Below are 20,257 nucleotides of genomic sequence, written 5' to 3'. Positions count from 1 at the left end.
TTAAGCTAACACCATAGCCGTCACGCGCGTAGGGAATAAGTTTTATTTTATTAGGCGTTAGAAATATCACGGTCAAAATTAGTAAAATTACTTATTGTAATAAAGAAAGCAGTCAGACAGTTTGGAGTTGAAATCTTTATCTGAAATATCAAAATTAATAATTTAAAAATAAAAATAAAATAAAATAAACCATTGCACAAAGAACCCCACCCCAGGGGATTTACTGCTGTTCCTTGTGATCTATTAATGCATAACTTTTCCGTCTTGTCAAGTTATTATGCTGTGATTATAAAGTCATTTAAGTCTCAGTCGTTCATAAACTATATTTAAACAGTCTGTTGGCCGTCGGTCAAAACTAAGGCACACCGGGCAGGTGAAGAAATTCATCGGGGAGATTGTCGACTTGGACCTCCTCGTAAAACTGTCCCTCGCTAAACATTGTAACGCAATATAATACGAAATTCACAAGTTGTGATATTATTTTTACAATATTTTGAACGATATATGACACAAGGCCAACTAACTGAAAGAGTAGATGGCATGTTTCGCATATGTTCAAGCTTTTTATCGCATGCTTCTCATTACTGGACGATCACAGTATGAGCTATGATGACGCTTATAATGCACACTTTCTATCAAAAACTCATTTCACCTCAAATCTTTCAAGAAAATATTGAAGATTTAACTTACTGTGACGAAAGCCTTTTGACTCGCTCGCCGTGTTTGGTGCTTAGATATGAAGTGGCGTGAATAATAAAATATACAATTTTAACCAGTGTCACGAAACTTCTAGCTTATATACAATATGACCTAGTAAATCGTAAATAATTCTTACCCTAAACAAACTTAGGTCATGACGTCGCTATCGATCGATAGGCTCGAAGCCCTAGGCTTATAATTCATTGCACCACGTGGTGAAAAATCCCCGAAGTGTCAGTTTCTTACAATAGCCTTTCAGTAACAAATGTGTCTATGTGGGCAATCACTTATTACAGTCATTGTGTTCCTCTATTATGTCACAAGGGACAATATTTGAACAATTCCGTTCGATGTCTATCTAATACTTCAGGAAATTCCTCCACGCAGAGCTTGTCATATTCTTGAGTAGAAAACACATGCATCCAGTCACGCAAAGTCGCAAATTCTTCTGTTACTGTTTACAAAATAGCCTCATGATAGAGTATGTGTTGGCCTATCTTAAAATCGATTTACATGTTATTTGTATTACACGCCTTAAATAGTATATTAAGGAGTACATACATTGTATATTTACGGCATTTTTTGGAATGGGTTTTCTACGAAGTAAATTCATGGTTGGCGGCCGGCTTAATGGTGACTTCAACTTTTGTCGCTAGTCCGTTTTTTCAAATCCACATTTCATGTTCATAATCTACTGTTGCCTTATGGGGTGAAGGTCAATGTCCACACACAAGAAATATTCCTACGTCATTATGTGTAGACTTGTCATGAACGGGCAGAGCAGTGTCAAAACGAGATGCTTAATCGCACCTCATCTTTGGTAGAGTTATTGAGACCATTGACATTAGCAAATGAACACATACGACGTCTCCCGATGTTCAAACCACAGGTGTTTGTAGAGAAAAGATACTTGTTTTGACGCCTATATCCATGACATATAATTACTACAAACCTTGTGACCGGGAATATAAAAAAAAACATTGCAAATCGAGACGGGATACGATTTATCTGCTTCTGATACCTTACGGAACAAGCGGACAGAACTATCACAGTAGCAATTTTTCATACAATAGATTTAATCGAGAGAAAAAAATACCTTTATTTTTCGTACAAAGAGGTGCTTGGACCCCATACAATCCTGGATTCAGTCAGTTGTATTTGTTTAAATGTTTTGAGTTTCCTCCATTGACAGCAATAGTAAAAATAATAGTGGTCAATAAACTCAGGCATGATTTCATTCAGGCGTAGGACTCATCGGTATGATGACTGTGTAAAGTCTAAGTGGCCTGACACTCAACAAATCAGGTAATCGAGTCAAAGGTCGGACAAATATAGCGATGGTTATCAGAAACTATGAGGTGTTTTACATACCGCTATAAGCTGACCTCTCGCTCCAAGCATTGATGACGGGCTCACTTGACGCTCCCGATACTGGCCTTCTTCGCACAGCTTGGTGACGTTGGGCAGATGGGCGTCAAGTGCACATTTTTGATATTGACATTATTTGATTATGACATAATAAGTGGACATAAATCAACAACAAAAATTATCGTCCAATTACAGTCAACACTGAAATGTTTAACCAAATTATTTGCCAATCAGTGTATTGAAATATATACACTGATGGCCATTATCTATCCCAAAGTCCCAAGGTCTGTCAATAGCTAATTGCTTAAAGCCTCCATAAATGCCTGCTGAATGAACTTGAGACTCGAACCAAATGTGAGCGCCATGGTTTGACTCTTTTGGTGAATATCAACCTGACCATGAGTCGTTAACTTATTTTCTGAGTGAGCGTATAAGAGGTCATTCAAGAACGTTTCACCTCTGGAAAATATTTCACTTTTAGTTAATTGAAAACTTTCGTGACTCACCCACGCAAAATTGCTAAAGATGCTCGCAAACCTAGACGTATTGAAAGTAAAATGTCCGGGTAATTGATACACAAGAAAGGCACATTAAGAGATACATCTGCACTTTTTTACTGAGTTTAGCTAACTCAAGCCATTTTTTGCTTTGAATGCAACAACATACAATGAAAGAAGTTTATATCATGTTTTGAGAAAAATGTTAGACGAGACACGCAGTGAAATAATTGCAAAAAGGACCCCTTTTTTATTGTACATTTCTTCCTCGCGACAAAGAAATTCATCCTCCGCCACACCGTCATCGGGTTCAGCTGCACCCTGGTCAGTGTCGTCAGTCCAAACTTCCACTTCACACAGAGCTAGGCAGACTGATTTGAATCAAATCTGCGTGCTGATGTGTCTACCATACTATGGTCCATACTGACATTCAAGTGTCAACTTTCCATGGTCGGCGACTTCATTTCAAACCATCCCTCACCAGTTATTCTGCTTTAGATTGCACTTATTCCAGACGTACACTTCAGTCTTCTGTAATTTTCTGTATTAGATTTGGCCTGTCTGCCACTTTTTGCTTACCAACGGATACTATGTTCTCGTGGACATGGAATGTTACAAATCAAACATTCTCATCAAGGCATTTCTAAGGGTTATTACGCAATTTTTTTTTATGAAGCCAGTTAAGCATACCTTCAAATATTTTACTAATATCGTTAGCGGGAGGGGTATTTTCAATTGACACCCTGCATATTTATTAATTAATTTGCCCATGTCTTTCTATCAGTCCTTTGTTCATCAATAATATGTTTCATTCTAGACTCATTCAAGTCTTCAGACTTAATGGTCTTTAGTAAATTCATTATACTTGAATCATAACAATAAATGTTCAGTACAATTTTCGTTGTAATGACTTGTATGTGATGCATTTGATGCCCTGCAATGTATTTTCACAAACGATAGCTATTTGTAATGAACGTGCTTAGGGCAGTATTAAAGCTGATACTGCTTGTCCACAATACCAAATGGTGTAAATGCAGGTACAAATCACTGCAATAGATAAATATATATCCGGCTCTCAGTAAGACCATGTGGACTTTACAGACTTAACCTCTGAAACATCGTCAAATAATTACATATCTTAAAGAAAGGTCTTGCACTATGCAACCAACGACATAAGCTCTGAAATGTCAGTGGCTTCTGTGGAGGAACAGTTGCGATGACCGGACCGTCGTAACTTTATTGTTTGGTGTTTTAACATTTGACATATAATGATTTAGGTATACAGTTGACAATCGATTCTTGATTGCATTTTAACTAAGACATACACAAAAGCCATACAGGTCAGAGCAACCAGTATCATTAGTAGAGTTTAATGACCGTAAATCACGTGAACCGTTACATTAATCAAGACTTACTCCCATACAGCATGATTAAAATACAATCTTCAGATGCATCATTTAAAACAATTTTTCCAAAAGAAGTAGTAAAAATGGCATTGCAAAGAAGGTAATAGTAATACCGTACAACGGTGAAAGCCTACAAGGGGTTTTTATAAGCGATTTCTTGGTTTTAACTGGGTAACAAGTGAACATGCAATTTTTTCTTATTGGCGGCTAGTGCAACTTCGGGGCGAATTCCACAACTGTCACAAATCAACCAAATCAACTGGTCTTGTAACATTGGTAAAGCCCATTCTGACCTTGTCTAATACTTGTTTTAAAGGCACATAGCTCAAATACTGGTAAAAACTACAGGAAATCCTGGAGTATTTGAATGCAAAGACGATCTTAACAGCATTATATTAATTTCCACAAATTAAAGATACATAACATCGAATTCAGCTTGAACTGGATGATTTTGATGACTCATTTTTATCGGTATAAATGTATTCTAGATGTTTCGACAGTGGCAGTGAGATTACACACATTAATATGTTCTAATTAATTGTAGTGTATGTTTCAAGAATTATTCGTAAAGCAATACTGTTCAGCATGATCACTTCTTCATCACTTGAATTCGGGAAAATATCTAAAGAAAATAGTATGTAAGTATTAATATTTTCCGATTGCTAAATTTAACAATGAATTTCTAAACAATCCGGTAGTTTCGAGGTTAAATCATCATGAGTGAGTAGATGTATATTGTAACCAACATTAAAAGCGCTTTGCCTTAAGTAGCAAGTCCATCTTCCAACCTTTTAATCAAAAGCAGTATATTTGGGAAAAGACGACTGACAAGTGAAGGCGGTGTTTGTAGCTCCCCTTATACTATGAGTCACACATACACACCAACATTATGAATATGAAACATTACTCATATTAATCAAGCTCACGAAAAAAACTTTGTTTTCAATCTTACGCTCACGCTGTGCATCTTATTCTACATCTTATTTCTTCAGAAATCAAACACTGATCAAGCTTAAATTCCATGTGAGATATTTCACCAAACGTTGTCAAACAGGACGTAAATTTGTCACGCAGATTAAAAGGTCAGGGGTACAAGAAATACATAGATAGAAGACCTATCGAGCAAAATATGAATCATAGAAAACTTTCACTCCTTCATACTAATTATCATAATCGATAACCGTCAATTTAAGGAAGTGGTATTCTTAAGGTTGCAAATGATCAACATACAATTGGTCAAATCAGTCAATGTCTTTGCGAAGATTAACAATGTCGTCAGCAAGGGTCAGGTCAATCTGAGAAATCAATGCATGTAGCTCTCCCCACGTAGGACCACCATCATGGTTATCATTCTTTTTCGCCAACCACTTTGTTAGAACTGCCTCGGCTTTGCCTTCGTCATCCATCACGCCCCTTCCATTTGTCTTCGTGATGTCTACGTTCATTTTCTCGGATAGAGGCGACCAGATCACTTTGACTTTCTTTGCAAGTGGCCGTACATCCTCTGCCGTGATCAGGTCACTGGAAGAAGAAGAACTTTGGTAGGCTTGGCATGTTGCCACAGCAACAGGTTTATCTATAAAAATACATCATTATCGATAAACGTAAATATTTATAAAGTATCAAATATGTATGCTTTTAAAATAAGAAGTATGATCGGGAAATATTGAATAGTAACCTTTCATATACTTTGTGCTATCAAACAAGTCTGAGCTAATCTGTTGCAGAAACCAATTGTTCTTGACCAATTAGTGTTGCGTATTAAAGGTCCGTGGCCTAAATTCCTCAATAAATACTATATTCCCAGTCAGACTTTGCTCTATTACGAAATTAAAAAGTAAATTATTTGCTTGGCTTCCATACTCGATAACAAATATTTAATCTCGTTTTCAATCAGTTTTTATTTGTACCACGTGATGATACATTATATTTTCAGTGTCAAGACACTCTGAGGCATGTGACCGAGACGCAAACATTCTGTAATTCTTGATAACAGACCACAAGCATACTGGTCTGTTTGCCAAAGATCAGAAACAAACACACGATAGATATAATTGATCCTTACCGGGTAAACGCTGTGGCCGCATTGAAGAACGAAGAGTCTCGTGTGACTCTTTTAAGAAATCCAAATCTTGTCGAAGTTTATTTATTTCCTGCCACATTTTGTCTTTATCCGTAGTATCAAGACTCGTCAGTTTCTCGAGGACCTTTTTCACGATTTCGTACTCCCGGCTTCCTAGCGGAGAGGGAAAAGGTCGTGTTTAGTTGTGTGTGTATTAGTTGTTATCTCCCCGACGGAAAGATAATTTGCATTTTGCATGCTATATTTATTACTACTAAAGGAAAGAACGAAAGATATGTAGAAACCAGTTTCAATGTGTCACAATTATGGACTGGATTCTTGTTGACTATATACAAAGTATGCGTTGGGACTCAACAGTTAAGTGAGCGACACTTTTCTAATTTGTTTTATACTTTTAATTCTCAACAACTACATATAGCCAAACAGCTCTGCTAGTTGATTTATAAAGTCTTCAACATTAAGTCTTTGCTCTTTTCTCACCTCTTTCTCTCTCTTCTTGGGTCAGTGTTTCACGGATGCTCTCGTAATCCGTTTTGATTTTCTTAAGATCCTTGATCATTGTTTCGATATCTTTCTTCAAATGATCTTGTGTTTTCGTATTTGAAAGAATAGCTAGAATTGAAGACATAATAAAATAAAATTTGTTCATAACAAAAAACTTAACATTTGTAAGAAAGCTTTTGCAGCACAGTTACATGGACAATCTTGTTCTTCATTTCATAGAATATAATACAGAGTACAATACTATGCAATGTATTATGAAAACAAATTAAAGTCAGTGATTGACAAAAAATTGACGCAAAGCCCATATCAATAGTTTGTAGTATAAATATAAATAGCTCTGCCAATAATGACTAATATTTTGCAGACGTAAATTTACAACAGTAACTGCAAAACAACGCAAAATGATGAGTTATTAAATAATTTTTCTCTTTTCCTTAAAACGTTTCCCTTTTTAATACTCAGGTACTGCATATATTTTCTAAAAGTCTGTTTGATCATTTCATGTTTAATGTCATCTGGTTGCCTCTAATCTGTTTAATGATATGATTGTTTGTCATGTTTTTAAAAATATGAGATGTCTTTTCAAATTCTGCATTCAATACCAGCCTATTTAATAAACAAATTTATGAAATAATACTGCTTTCTGTAGATACTAAACCTTTTATCACAACTTTGTTGATGCATGACTTGGCAAGTATAATATCTAAAAAGGCAGATGTCTTAGCAAAGCTAAAACCTTCAAATCGGGACGAAAATCGCAAATGAGGCTTTAGGACCGTAGAAAGTAAGCGTTCTGGTGGATACTGACTTTTACTGTAAAACCTTACCCTCCTCGAGTGACTGCAACTTTTTTTGTAACTCTTCGATTTCTTTTCTATGATCTTCTTTAAAAGACTGAAATTGGGAATTCATTTCGTCCAATTCAGTCATGATTTCATCTCGATTATTGTCTATCTTGGAAGACAAGTCGTTCGCGTTAGTGTCCACCTTGGAGGACAAGTCTTTCATACCGGTGTCAACCTTGGAGGATAGGTCTTTCATATGAAGCAGCAAAAGCGTCATTGGATCTGATAAGATAATGAGAATAAGTGATTGAATCCATACGAATTTCACAATCATTCATGTTTTCTAGTCAGTGTACTTATACAGCTGAATATAACATACTATGTTATCAATTGTGAAGTATAAATGTAGAAAATACGACGATCGGCAGAGTATTTCAATAGACCTTTAGACTCAAAAAAGAACTTTAATTTGAATCACTTAACTACGTACCACCCTGCTGGGTAACTTTCTCTTCATCTGCTTTTGCACTCGGAGCATCTGTAAAAATGTAAAGTATCCGATTTTTTATTTCTACGGGTATTATTTCGGTATTTAATCAACATGTGACTACTTTTCTTCTTTTATGATAAATACCTCGCTTAATTAGCACACCCTTATAGAATTGATATAGACTATATCTCTGTTTTTTTTCAAAAGCATTAACATATTACATTAGCAGAGATATGGATACTTGTATAGATACACACGGATAGATACATAACATACATACATACATACATACATACATACATACATACATACATACATACATACATAAATACATACTATACACATACATACATACATACATACATACATACATACATACATACATACATACATACATACATACATACATACATACATACATACATACATACATACATACATACATACATACATACATACATACATACATACACACATACATACATACATACATACATACATACATACATACATACATACATACATACATACATACATACATACATACATACATACATACATACATACATACATACATACATACATACATACATACATACATGCAACATACATACATGCATGCATACATAAGACATACATACATACATACATACATACATACATACATACATACATACATACATACATACATACATACATACATACATACATACATACATACATACATACATACATACATGCATACATGCATGCATGCATGCATGCATGCATGCATGCATGCATGCATGCATACATACATACATACATACATACATACATACATACATACATACATACATACATACATACATATATTGTGTGCTCACGAGAGTCTGTACTTACTTTGAGTATTTTCTCCTACTTTTTCACCCCTGACATCTAAAAAATGTAGAATTTGTAAGATTGCATTTTAAATTTTAGTAGCATGCAAAAATCGGATTGAGTGTAGATTAAGTGTTTTTTTCTTTGTGCTTCAGGAAGATTTATCCTACTTAGTGTCAAATTAATGTAACTTATTTCTTTTTAATTTAAAGTGAGCACTTCCAGTGATATTTTGCTTTTGTTATAATTCATTAATGTAGCGCTCATGATTGGATAAAAGTTGTACTCTCAACAACTGCATCGGCCAATTAGATTACCCGTTTCTTTCAATGACTGTCAGTATTAGCAAGTGACAGCATAGTTTCTTTTCAAATTATTCGTATCACGTGACCTTAGCTTATTCTGAGCATTGTCCTTTGGTTGACCTGACTCTTAATTGTCTCATACCTTTGCCCTTGCGATTATCCACAGCTCCTCGAGTAGTTCCTATTTTACGAGAAAATATTAAATCCCTTGTGTTAGGCAAGAAATAAATTAAGACGAGATTTATTTATCGTAATGCGCTTTTATGAATGTTTCTGCATCCATTGTTAAAGCTACCTGCTAGGTTAAAGCTACCTGTGACCGAAATGGGTATTAAGCTAATCGTAAGCATGATTTGCGTTGTTCCACAAAATGCGCATTGAATAGTCTGATCTCCAAAGAGCAGATGCATCGGCGAACGAATTCAACATAAATCAGAATGAGCGAATAATGTGTCTCACGTTCATTTGAGTTAATAACAGATTTGATGAAAGTGTCAAAAATGCAGTAAAACGCCAAATTTAACACCGTCACTGCTTTATAATAATATAAAAGAAGATTTTTTTGACACTTAAATTCGAGGAACATTAATGAAGATATTTCCCACTTTACCTAATTTCAGATTCAATCTCAAGAACTCTAAAACAAAATGTTTTTTTTCCTGTCACAGTAAGTCAAATATGGATAATAAATCACATACTTTTTTGTTGACTAGCGTCTTTAACACGGCGAGGAGTACCTGTTGAAGCTAAAAACATACAGTCATTTAGTATTTTGTTAACTATTAAATTACCTGGGTAGTCGGTTTGTCAGTTACCTTTTAATATGATAAATTTTTCTATCTATAATTATGTTATGTAGTATGATGTATCTACCCGCCATACAAAATTAACAATAACTCAATGAGAGACCACTGGACATGGACATTCCAGTGCACATTTAAACGCTCCTTTCATGAAGAATTCATAAGGAATGTAAGTTTGTACTCACCGACGGTTTTTATGGAGAGGCCAGGCTTTAATGCATTTAATACTGTATCGTTATGATTTGTGTTCTGCATTGCTTCGAACAGAATGTTGTATCCATCATGACGTTGTTTAAACTTTTCAAGCACACATTCCATACGTGACTGCCCATACTTGCTCTGTAAAGCGAGAATATTTTGTCTTTTCAATTTTAAAAGGGACAGTGATGCTGACTTTTGATATTCTTTTTATTACATTAATTTTGTATTCCAATTTCAAGTTCTTACTCTACTTCTAAACAGAATGTTGAAACACCACTTCGATTGTCAACATTGTGTCTATGAAATATGCAATGTCATTGTTTACATTTGAATTCTAGTCCGGACCAGAATTTACTCGTCAACAATAACAATAGCGCATGTATATGCTAAGTTGACAAGCTTAATGCTTTGGGTGTAGAATAAGGCATGCTTTGGGTGTAGAATAAGACGTGTGGAATAACACACAATGGTTGAATTAAAAATAAACCAGTGAAAAATCATCGAAAGTTAGTATACATGAAATTGGTGTCTATAAACGCAGATGAATGCAGTGTCTGCTGTTTTCAATATTTTCTACGAGATTATTTTTCATCGTTGACAGTGACTGCATTTAATTTGTTGTAGCAAAATGTCAGAGTTGTAAGTATGGCATACAATGGACAATAACAACAAAGAAAATAAGCGAAAAAGATTGTTAAAGAGCTTTTCCAAGAGCTACTGAAATATGACTGTAATCTGAATAAATTATTTTACGATCTCAGAATTTCCAAGTTGTCCATGAATATCGCGAATTATATTGCCATTGGTGTCCAAATCCTGGTATTTTTTAAAACCTTTTCGACCATGACGAAATGTGTTGGTGGTGGTGGTGGTGATTTTTTCTGCTTATTGTTTTTCAACTAACTAGTTGTAAAACTAATAAATAAAATAATATCCATCTTCAATAAGATTTATAAAATACTAACATATATAGTTCTAATATCTTCCTGGCTAAAGACATCCGGGTGCATTCTTTTGATAAAATCCAGAATCTTGTTCACTTGTATACAAGCCGAAAGTACGCTGACATTTTTTTCCAAAATTACCAGCTGTTTAGGGTCCATGTTCCTGAAATCACTCCGTGAAATCTGAAAGAAAAATATTTTAATTCTATCATTTATGGTATCGAACAATTATAACTACACTAATATCAAAACCATTTGGCTCCCGAGTACAGTGTTCAAATGATACGTCATAAACGTAGTGGAAAAACCTTCATTCGTAACCCTGGGACTCAATTGACACGTTTACGTGTGCTCAGTCTGGCCATTTAGGGGCTGTGGATAATTTAAACACGCACACGGCAAAAGCAATTTACGCTTGTAGGGGGAAAGGGGGTTTGGCTTTGTTTTGATTACTGAGCTCAAAAATCGCACTACATGTTTTTATATCGCAACATCTGGCTAGACGGTTTAATATATCGTAATATATCGCTTTATTGTCCGGCGTGTACCAGTCCAGTGCGGCACCTGCAACACGATTCTTTCGAGTTCAGTGCACGTGTAAAATGACGTAACAATTATTTTGGACAAAGTGTTTAAATTCATTTCATTCTATTGGTTGCGTCATTGTCGAGTCGGCGCTGAACAAAGATTGATTTTAGAGGGGGTATGCCGGGGGTGGTTGGGCATATGCGTTATTTCCTAGCGATGTAATTACCGATTGTAGGTATGTTGATACAGAATTAGGCTTGGTTGGATTTTCGCACTTCCAGACTTTCGTTTAGGAGGGGAGGAGGGGTTGAGGCCAAGAGCAACTGGTTGCGCATGCTGAATTATCCACGACCCCTTAGTTCATCCAATGGTTTCAAAGTGAGCTTGGTGAAATGCCAGAGTCAATAAACCCTCTCGCAGACTGAACCAGTTCAAACGTAACTTTTGTTCCAAGGGATTACGATTGAAACCGTGGGCGTGACATTTATGCCCTTTTTTCAAAGGAACGTTTGAACACGTGCCGACATACATATTAAAGATATCGTAGATAACAGATATATGTATCGGCTATGCTGTTTCAACTGTTATCACGCCCACTCAATGATTGAAATGTGTACGTGTGAATATTATAGCATCAGGTATGTGTAGGCCACCCTACCTGTGTTTTGTTAGAATGCTAATGTTTAATTAATCTTCATTCGGCATCGATCGAATGAACGTATTAACCAATAAAGTAAACAGGCCTATCAGCCTCTAATGCTACTTGGGCTCGTACAAACTTGCAATAAATGCCTGTATTTTTTCGAAGTTGTTTCCGCGTGAACGAATACAATAGTACATGACCTTAGAATGAGAGTCGAATTTCCACAAACTGTAGTAGTCTACCATGTCGACGCTTTCTTATGAGAAATTTTTAGATAGAAATATAAATACTTGTTTTAGTTTTAGCGCTTCGAGGGATTTTTATTCTGTAAAGTACACAGAAACTTGTTAACATGGATATTTAGCTTTGTTTGCTCTGGAAATATAAATCTTGGCCTATTTATAATAATCGTGCAACAATTTTCTGCAATTTTTGAAAGCATTAAGTACTATAGAAGGAAATGGTATAACACAATTGCATTGTGCTGTTTTATGTTAACTTCCTTTCCCTCATCAGTATCAACCTTGGAAAAGTATGCCGAAGTCTTTGATAGTGCACAGATTATAATATAATTTTAAGGTAGAACGCGCCTTGGGGACAGATAGTGGGACTCAAACAAATCTTTTCTGATCTACCATTTAAAGGGGCTCATTTCAAAGCTCTTGGTGAAAGAAAAAACTTTCACCGCCTTACTTTTTCGAAAATCCGAAATTTCATGTTTCCCTTAGAGTTACACAGGGATGGCGGCCATTTTGAATTTCAAATTTCGCAAGATGTTGGGTAGTTTTTCCGCTAGTTCCAAACCTTGCGCGATGACCCCCGATTTTTTATTGTTGATTTGGTGAGAGAACGACAGAAAATTTCATTTTGGGAAAATCTGAGGAAATGTTTCAGTCCCTAACTTCCGAGGCGCATACTACCTCAAAGTAAAAACATCAGACGGAATAAAACGCAAAACATTACTGATTAAAAAACATGCGAGCAACCTGTACTCACCGTCGAAAGCCGCGTCATTCAAATTAAGGTATTTAAAAATGCTGCAAACAATTGACTCCCTCGCATCCCCTCCAAACTACACTTCGTATATTGTGAAATTTATATCAAGAAAGATCGACACATCTATTCATTTTCTTTGTTTCTCCCTAATTATGATGTAATAGGGAAAAGTCGAGATCTCAAAGTTGATCCCGGTTAACGCAGAATTATACTCTTTGCGTGCTATCAAATGCCAAAGCAACCAAGCAATCGCTAGATAAGATACCTTGTAGTAGATATAGATATGTATATCTCTAATGCTACTAGTAAGTTACAATGTCGTCTAAAACGTTCATGGGGAGTACATAAAACTTACCCTACAGTGGCGGTCCTTTAAGTTCCCGCGTGACTGTTGTGGAGATATCAAGTGGTGTAATGAGACTATGTACAGTATTCGTCTGTTGAGTTATTCATTAATAGAAGAGTGATTTTTGCTCTGCGCCCGCTCTAATTCCCCTTGCCACTTAAAGGGGGAGGTCAGAACTACACTCAAAGGTCATAAGGTATACAACCAAGGCAAACATTGTATCTGAGGTACGGTGGCGAGTGATGAAAGTTAAAACATGTTTGTCGCAATGTACATCATAGACATTAACTGTTGCTTCTATGTTGACGTTGTGCTGCCAGATACCATGCATGAAATACATTATTTGTCAATAGGGCAGACGCACAGGCAAAGTTCGGGTGACCTCTTCAGAGTCCATTCAAAGTTAGAGTAGGGGCGCCAACATCATAGTTGTATATGCAAAAACGTGCTCATGAGTCATTTCTTGGAAGGCATGTATAGCAATGTTCCTCGTCGACGAGGGAGTCATTCTCATCAGCAGGAATCGACTTTACAAGAGCAAGGAGAACTTGGATAAGGCGAACTGTCCTATGCTCTAGGGGGAAGGCATTCATGAACAGCTAATAATCAACTCTCCAAAATTTTGCTTTGTTCGTAGTGCATTAGAAAAACATGTAAATCGAAGAAAGAGCATGTGAAAATTTCTTACACTCGACTGTTTGGTTGCGCCAGTACTAAATTCGTAAATTCTCCAGTACTGAAAACACGTCAAAGTAGCTGTATGCTGGACTTTGTTAGCATTTGAAAATCGATTTTCTGTCTATTGCGTTTTAGATACAATGTACTGAATGGAAGAATTCAGCGTGTAAGCGGGTCACGACTTAATGGTGTATTGTACATACAGAGATAACCTTCGGTGGCGAGATAAGCGTGGAGGTAACGTCGACAGACTTCGCTAGTAAGCAAATTCTACTCAACATGAGGAACTGGAATAGTCACTTCTCAATTGCAAGTTGTCTGATAGACTTTACAGTATTGGTACAGGCTACATGAAAAAGCTTAAACTGAAATGGCAGAAGAGCCTCGGGTACCTTGAGTCAGCTTGTTGTCCTGCTTAAAGCCCCATTGCTGTAACTCTTCAAATTTGTAGGCATGATATCTTCATATTCTCTCCTGGTTTTCTCTGAATGCCACCTTCTGAAGGGATATGGGCTTTTACTGCATTAGGAAACATTGCTTACTGAACCATTTGACAATTAAATTCAAATTTTAACGGTCATTTTGATTTCCCGCTATTTTCAAGAAATGGTCATATTACAAAGGAAACAAAACATACGATGCCACAGTTGAAAACATTCAACTCCTATGCATTACACTGGACTACTCTGTGCAGTTTTGTGAAGATTTCAGTGCAGATATGCACAGTATCCACGGGGTTGGTTTTTTTTTGCACGGCTGTGCGATTTAATGTTTGGGTAAACCTTTAATCGCAGTGTAATCTTTATCTTGTTCAAAATTGCACTTTCATTTCCAACGGGCGGTCGATAATAAATGTATACAAACACCTAAACTTAGTACATTCTTACAAAATTTATTTTAACTTGAAAGTAAAATCATAAAAATAATGTTTCAAGATACAGCTAGTGAGGCTTTAATGTGTTTTATGGATTCCCGAGATCATCAAACATAACTGCGTAACGACGCGATGGTTAAACAGTTGATAAAAGTGTCATCAGAGAGAAAAATGGCTTTTGTTCAGTGCTAAGATGTTTCAAAATATACGTATGTTATCCAAAAAGACACCATGTATCTATTAGAGGTGAAGTTGATCAATTTCTTATTATACAAACGAAGGGAGTGAATTCACCATGATGAATTTCTAATTATTGATTGAGATTGCAAACAAGCCAATAATTAGTTGAGCAAAACGCCTTTTGGACTTTGCGCTGTTTTTGACCCGGTCGATTATATTTGCAAAATGTTTGTCTCATCCATAATGCCACGCGAAAACATTTCACTCGAATTAATGTGACCAATTAACCTTTAGTAAGCAGCATGTGTCGACAGGCAAGGCGGCAGTGTAAAGTCTACATGACCTATTGTCTTGGCAAAGTAGGTGGCAGTGCGGGGACTGCTTAGAATTACAGTTGGAAATGACTTCCAACGGCTTTATCAACCATTGCCAACTTAGCCATGATCAATTTTTTTCTACGGTAAATAGAGATGACAGAAACCTTTGACGGAAAGTAGCATTACATTAAAGCCATAATGTCTCCAACTGTTCGGGTGAACCGTTTAGAGACCCGAGGCTAAAGTCAAAAGATTATCCCAAACTGATGTATTCGTAATCCCCACCTCAAGCTTTCCTTAAGCAAACTTTCAACCATTCTCTTTCAAAATCTAGCATTAAAATCGGGGTATTTGCTACTAAAGAAACAGATTACCCAATATTTAACGATATTGAAATTTAATGGCCGCCAATTCTGTGTTACCTCTATGGGGAAAAATAAAATTCCAGATTTTCACAAATTTAAGTATGTCCAAACTTTATTTACTAAAAAAGCTTCAAAATGAGCCCCACTAGTGGAAGGCAAAAATAATGTTGTAACATTGTAGTATCTATACCCGATGCCTTAAATAATATCAAATGAAATCAAAGAATTTTGCTTTCTGTGATCCATATTGTCAAAAACATGATCGAGTCCAAATTTAGCTCACGTGATCACATACGTGAGCTAATGTCACAGCGATGTCTGTCTGTCTGTCCGTGTGAGTGTGAGTGAGTGTATCTGTCTGTCTGTCTGTTTGTCTGTCTGTTTGTTTACACGATATTTCAAGAACGCCTGAACGGATTCCATTGAGATTATTTGATAGATAGATACTGTATACTAATGGCAAGAATTAGTTAGATTTTGGTTGGTGTAGCTTGCATATTAATGAAGTTAAAAAACATCTTTTTTTCGTATAATGGTTTCCTATGGAGACAGTAATGACATATCAAGAAATACTGCGCAAAATTTCATGAAACTTTTCACTGATGATACGGTGAGTGTCATGCCAATTGTCTGCTCATTTGAATACTTGATGAACTTTGGAAATTCCTGCACCAAATTTGATGATACCTGCTACAAATATTCGTCTGATAGATATCTAATTGTACTGAGAAGCATTGAGCAGTGTCAAGTTATGAAATACCTTATTTGCATATTCAATGAAGTTTTGTATTTAGTCATATAACTCAGAAATAACTGCACAAACTTCGATGAAATCAGCAGGTACTGATCAGACAGATGTCTGATTGTATTGTAAAACATTAAGTAGTGTAGATTTAATTAAGGGTTCATTTGCAATTTAATGAACTTTGTAATTAGTGATAAAACTCAGAAAAAAGGCACCAAATTTGATGAAACCTGCTACAGATATTGATCTTATAACTATCTAATCGTCGTGCGAAGCACTGAGCAGTGTCAAGTTAAAACGTAGCTCCTTTGCATCTCTAATGAAGTTTTGTAATTAGTCATATAACTCCGAAATGACTGTACCAAATTTAATGAAATCTGCTTAAGATTTTGATCCTACAAGTATCTGACTGCGGTCTGAAGCATTTAGCAGTGAGAAGTTAATCAAGGGTTCATTTGCATATTTAATGAACTTTGTAAATAGTGCTTAAATTCTGAAATTATGACACCAAATTTGGTGACACCTGCTACAGATACTGATCTGATAAATATCTAATTGTCGTGTGAAGCACTGAGCAGTGTCATGTTATTGAACAGCTAATTTGCATATTTAATGACATTTGTAATTAGTGATATTACTCCGAAAGTACTGTGCTAAAGTTGATGAAACCTGCTACATATAATGATATAACAGATATCTGATTATTCTGTGAAGCGTACTACTATGTAATGAACCTGTTGTAAACCACGTGAGCACATTCAGTTCAGATCTTGTTCTACAACAAGTAAATCACTCTGACAAATGTAGGTTCTTACCATCGCACTGATAGCGATGATGAAATATTGGACAAGTTGGTTAAAAACCGTATACGGTAGACAGCCAACAGGGGGTATCTTTAGTTTCCGGTATACTTGAAGTACCAAACGCTAACTGTGGGTTTCTGTATTGTTAGTTTGGCTGCTATTGGATTGGTGTTCGGAGTTTGGATGTTGTATGTTTAAGTGTAGTGGGTGCAGGTGTAGTGGGTTTAGGTGTAGTTTGCCTTGGGTGTAGGAGGTCTGCGTGTAGTGGGCTAAGATGTAGTTTTGGAGCTGTTGGTTTATAGTGGTACTTTCGTTTGTGGGTTTTCGACATTTCGTCAAATCAACTTTTTAACGTTAAGTGTTTTTACACTGCATAGTATCCGCCGGATTTTACTGCATAGCCATGCCACGCATTGGGCATCGCATGGCACATCTTCATACTGCATTGCATTGCGTTGCGTTGCATTGCACTGCACTGCATTCTACTGCATTGCATTGCAGTGTATTGAACTGCATTGTACTGCGCTTCATTGTACTGCACTGCATTGCATTGCATTGCACTTCAATGCAGTGCATTGTATTGCACTGCACTGCACTGTATTGCACTGTACTGCACTGCACTGCACTGCATTGCATGGCGTTGTACTGCAGTGCATTGCTCTGCACTGCTCTTCTCTGTTCTGCTCTGCACTGCACTGCACATTTGCATTGCCAAACATTTAACTCTGTATCAAACTGCATTTTAATATCCAGCAAATTATTTTACATTCTATTCTGTCGGCGTGTACATTTCGTTGGGCTTATTAATGCTAAGATCCACCAATCTTTTTATCAAGAATGTCCACTTTCGTTTTATTATAAGAGATCCAGGCACCACCAGGCATGCTTTCTTTACCTGACCTGATTACAAGGGCAGTGGACAATACAACACTAATTACAGTCTGTGAGCAACGTTGTTGATGAAATATCTTTAGCTGACTGAGTTAAAATTAGAAACAAGCATTACTTCTCACAGCTGTTACATATCTGCAACATCCTATGGTATAAATTAAAATGCGCCAGAATGGCTCCGATTAGAACGACACCTAGAATTTCTGCGCAAGAGAAGACGACACTGGTTAATAATGACAATATCTCGAAAAGAAATGATTATAGCTTGATTGCAGAATGTGAGAAGGCGAGAACTTTAAGCATTTGGCTTTAATGAATCCCAAATAACTTCGCTTTGTCACAAATTGGAAACTCGTTATTCCAAAATTGTTACTGTATCCGGGCTACTGGAAATCCTTTCGTTATAAAGTTCGATATACCACAACGTCCTTAACATCTGATATATTTAATAAAATCAACAATTAAATAAATCCTTGCATCTCAATACGTTTTAAAGAAACGTTTATTCATTTGCAAATACTTTCCTTCATACATGTATGCCATTTTCCTTTTGGTACTTACCCGCATTTTTTCTTCAGGGACAGAGTCCCAGAAATAAAAAGAAGGAAATTTTCCTTAATAAGCACCGTCTTTGTTAAATCCTCCCTTCAGTGCGCTATGTTTCACGCCAATCACCAGAGAGCCACCGCCCAAAGTACCATATACGGTAGCTAAAATATGGGAAGGTTAGGTTTGAGCGCTCTAATTTTTGCCACGTGTAAATACAGAAATATTTGCGTAAACTAGCTTCTTAAAATAAAATCGTATGATGTTGCGATTGAACTAATACATGCGCGAAAACCCCTTCTTCAGCGTACACATACTATGTTTAAATAAATATGACGGAAATTATATCAACTTTCATAGGATCGACAGTTTATGGTCTATTCAAATATTGATTCGTCATATCTTTCCTGTACTGAAAAAAACTCCCGATTTTGATCTCTGTGTCATTGATGTGCGACAGAGTGATGACCAAGTTTTCTTTACACAGATGTCTCGATGTCAGCAGGTTATGCATCACAGCTGTCATTGCATGTGTCCGCTATCTTTGCATGTTGTACGAAGATATACCATCTGGACCTTTCAATTGTTTGCTGGATCCTGAACTAAAAATCACGAGGTAAAGCAATGTGTGAAGTTAGAAACCAAAAATATGAATTTTCCTGAAAGCGTTCAATTTATTTATTTTCTGACAACATTGTAGGTTAAATTACGAGTTGTAAGCTTAATTAAGCAGTAATGATGACGTTTTACGTAAACATTTTGAGGTTTCACTTAGAGTTTAATGTTTTTAACTTTCTTGTATTTTACGTTAAATGTAACAATGATGAATAAAGATGATCATCGTCATCAGTGCAGCATACTGAATCTAATTATGATATTTATTACTTATCACCATCTGCCTATACCCTTGTGGTGAAATAAACGTCATTTATTTATCCATTCATTCATTCGTCCATTATTCATTCATTGTTCATCATTCCTTCATTTGTCCATTTATATATCCATGCATCCATTCCCCCTTGCAAAAACCAAAACTCCTCAGTGACCCTTACCCAACATGAGAACGTCTTCAAATAACAAAAGTACCCCACTGCTCTTTAAGCTACATATGATTTTGTTCTTTTCAAAAGTGTGCTAGTACCTTTTAGGTTCTTAAACACTTCAATATTTAGATTATGCGCGCGCAGATTTGACCCCTGAGTTTACCACAGACCGTATCGTATGCCTTAGCTGGCAGCACGATGGCAGTACCATCGGCAGTGATATCCATTGTGATGTGACGAAATCATCAAAGAAATATTATGCTTGACTAGTAATTGGTGATGAAGATGAACTTTCTGGCACAGTTACCTGCAATCGATGATAAATTTGCTCGCTGTTCGTTTTTTTTGTTTGGTTT

The 20,257-nt window shown here is 36.2% G+C and overlaps 1 protein-coding gene across 1 annotated transcript; it reads right to left on the bottom strand.

Annotated features, from left to right (window-relative positions):
- Positions 1-3,919: 3,919 nt before the first annotated feature.
- LOC139147389 (structural maintenance of chromosomes protein 2-like) lies at positions 3,920-14,532 on the bottom strand. The gene is made up of 11 exons (XM_070718475.1): positions 13,469-14,532; positions 10,968-11,129; positions 9,987-10,140; positions 9,697-9,744; positions 9,141-9,179; positions 8,715-8,750; positions 7,833-7,880; positions 7,385-7,624; positions 6,534-6,665; positions 6,036-6,206; positions 3,920-5,546 (listed from the first exon to the last, which is right to left on the bottom strand). Exons 2-11 carry the CDS (start codon positions 11,103-11,105, stop codon positions 5,212-5,214), a joined length of 1,341 nt encoding a protein of 446 aa, XP_070574576.1. The 5' UTR covers positions 11,106-11,129; positions 13,469-14,532; the 3' UTR covers positions 3,920-5,211.
- Positions 14,533-20,257: the final 5,725 nt, after the last annotated feature.

This window comes from Ptychodera flava, chromosome 2 (genome assembly GCF_041260155.1).
Source record: "Ptychodera flava strain L36383 chromosome 2, AS_Pfla_20210202, whole genome shotgun sequence".
Classification (NCBI taxonomy): domain Eukaryota; kingdom Metazoa; phylum Hemichordata; class Enteropneusta; family Ptychoderidae; genus Ptychodera; species Ptychodera flava.
Note: the sequence above shows the minus strand (reverse complement) of the source record. Positions and strands in the feature narration are given on the sequence as shown.

Coding starts and splice junctions, on each gene's coding strand:
- LOC139147389 (XM_070718475.1), bottom strand. CDS start 11,105: ATGGACCCTAAACAGCTGGTAATTTTGGAAAAAAATGTCAGCGTACTT. Junction 10,141..10,967: donor AAGATATTAGAACTATATAT/GTTAGTATTTTA, acceptor CTCGCTTTACAG/AGCAAGTATGGGCAGTCACG. Junction 6,666..7,384: donor GTTGCAGTCACTCGAGGAGG/GTAAGGTTTTAC, acceptor CTTCAATTCTAG/CTATTCTTTCAAATACGAAA.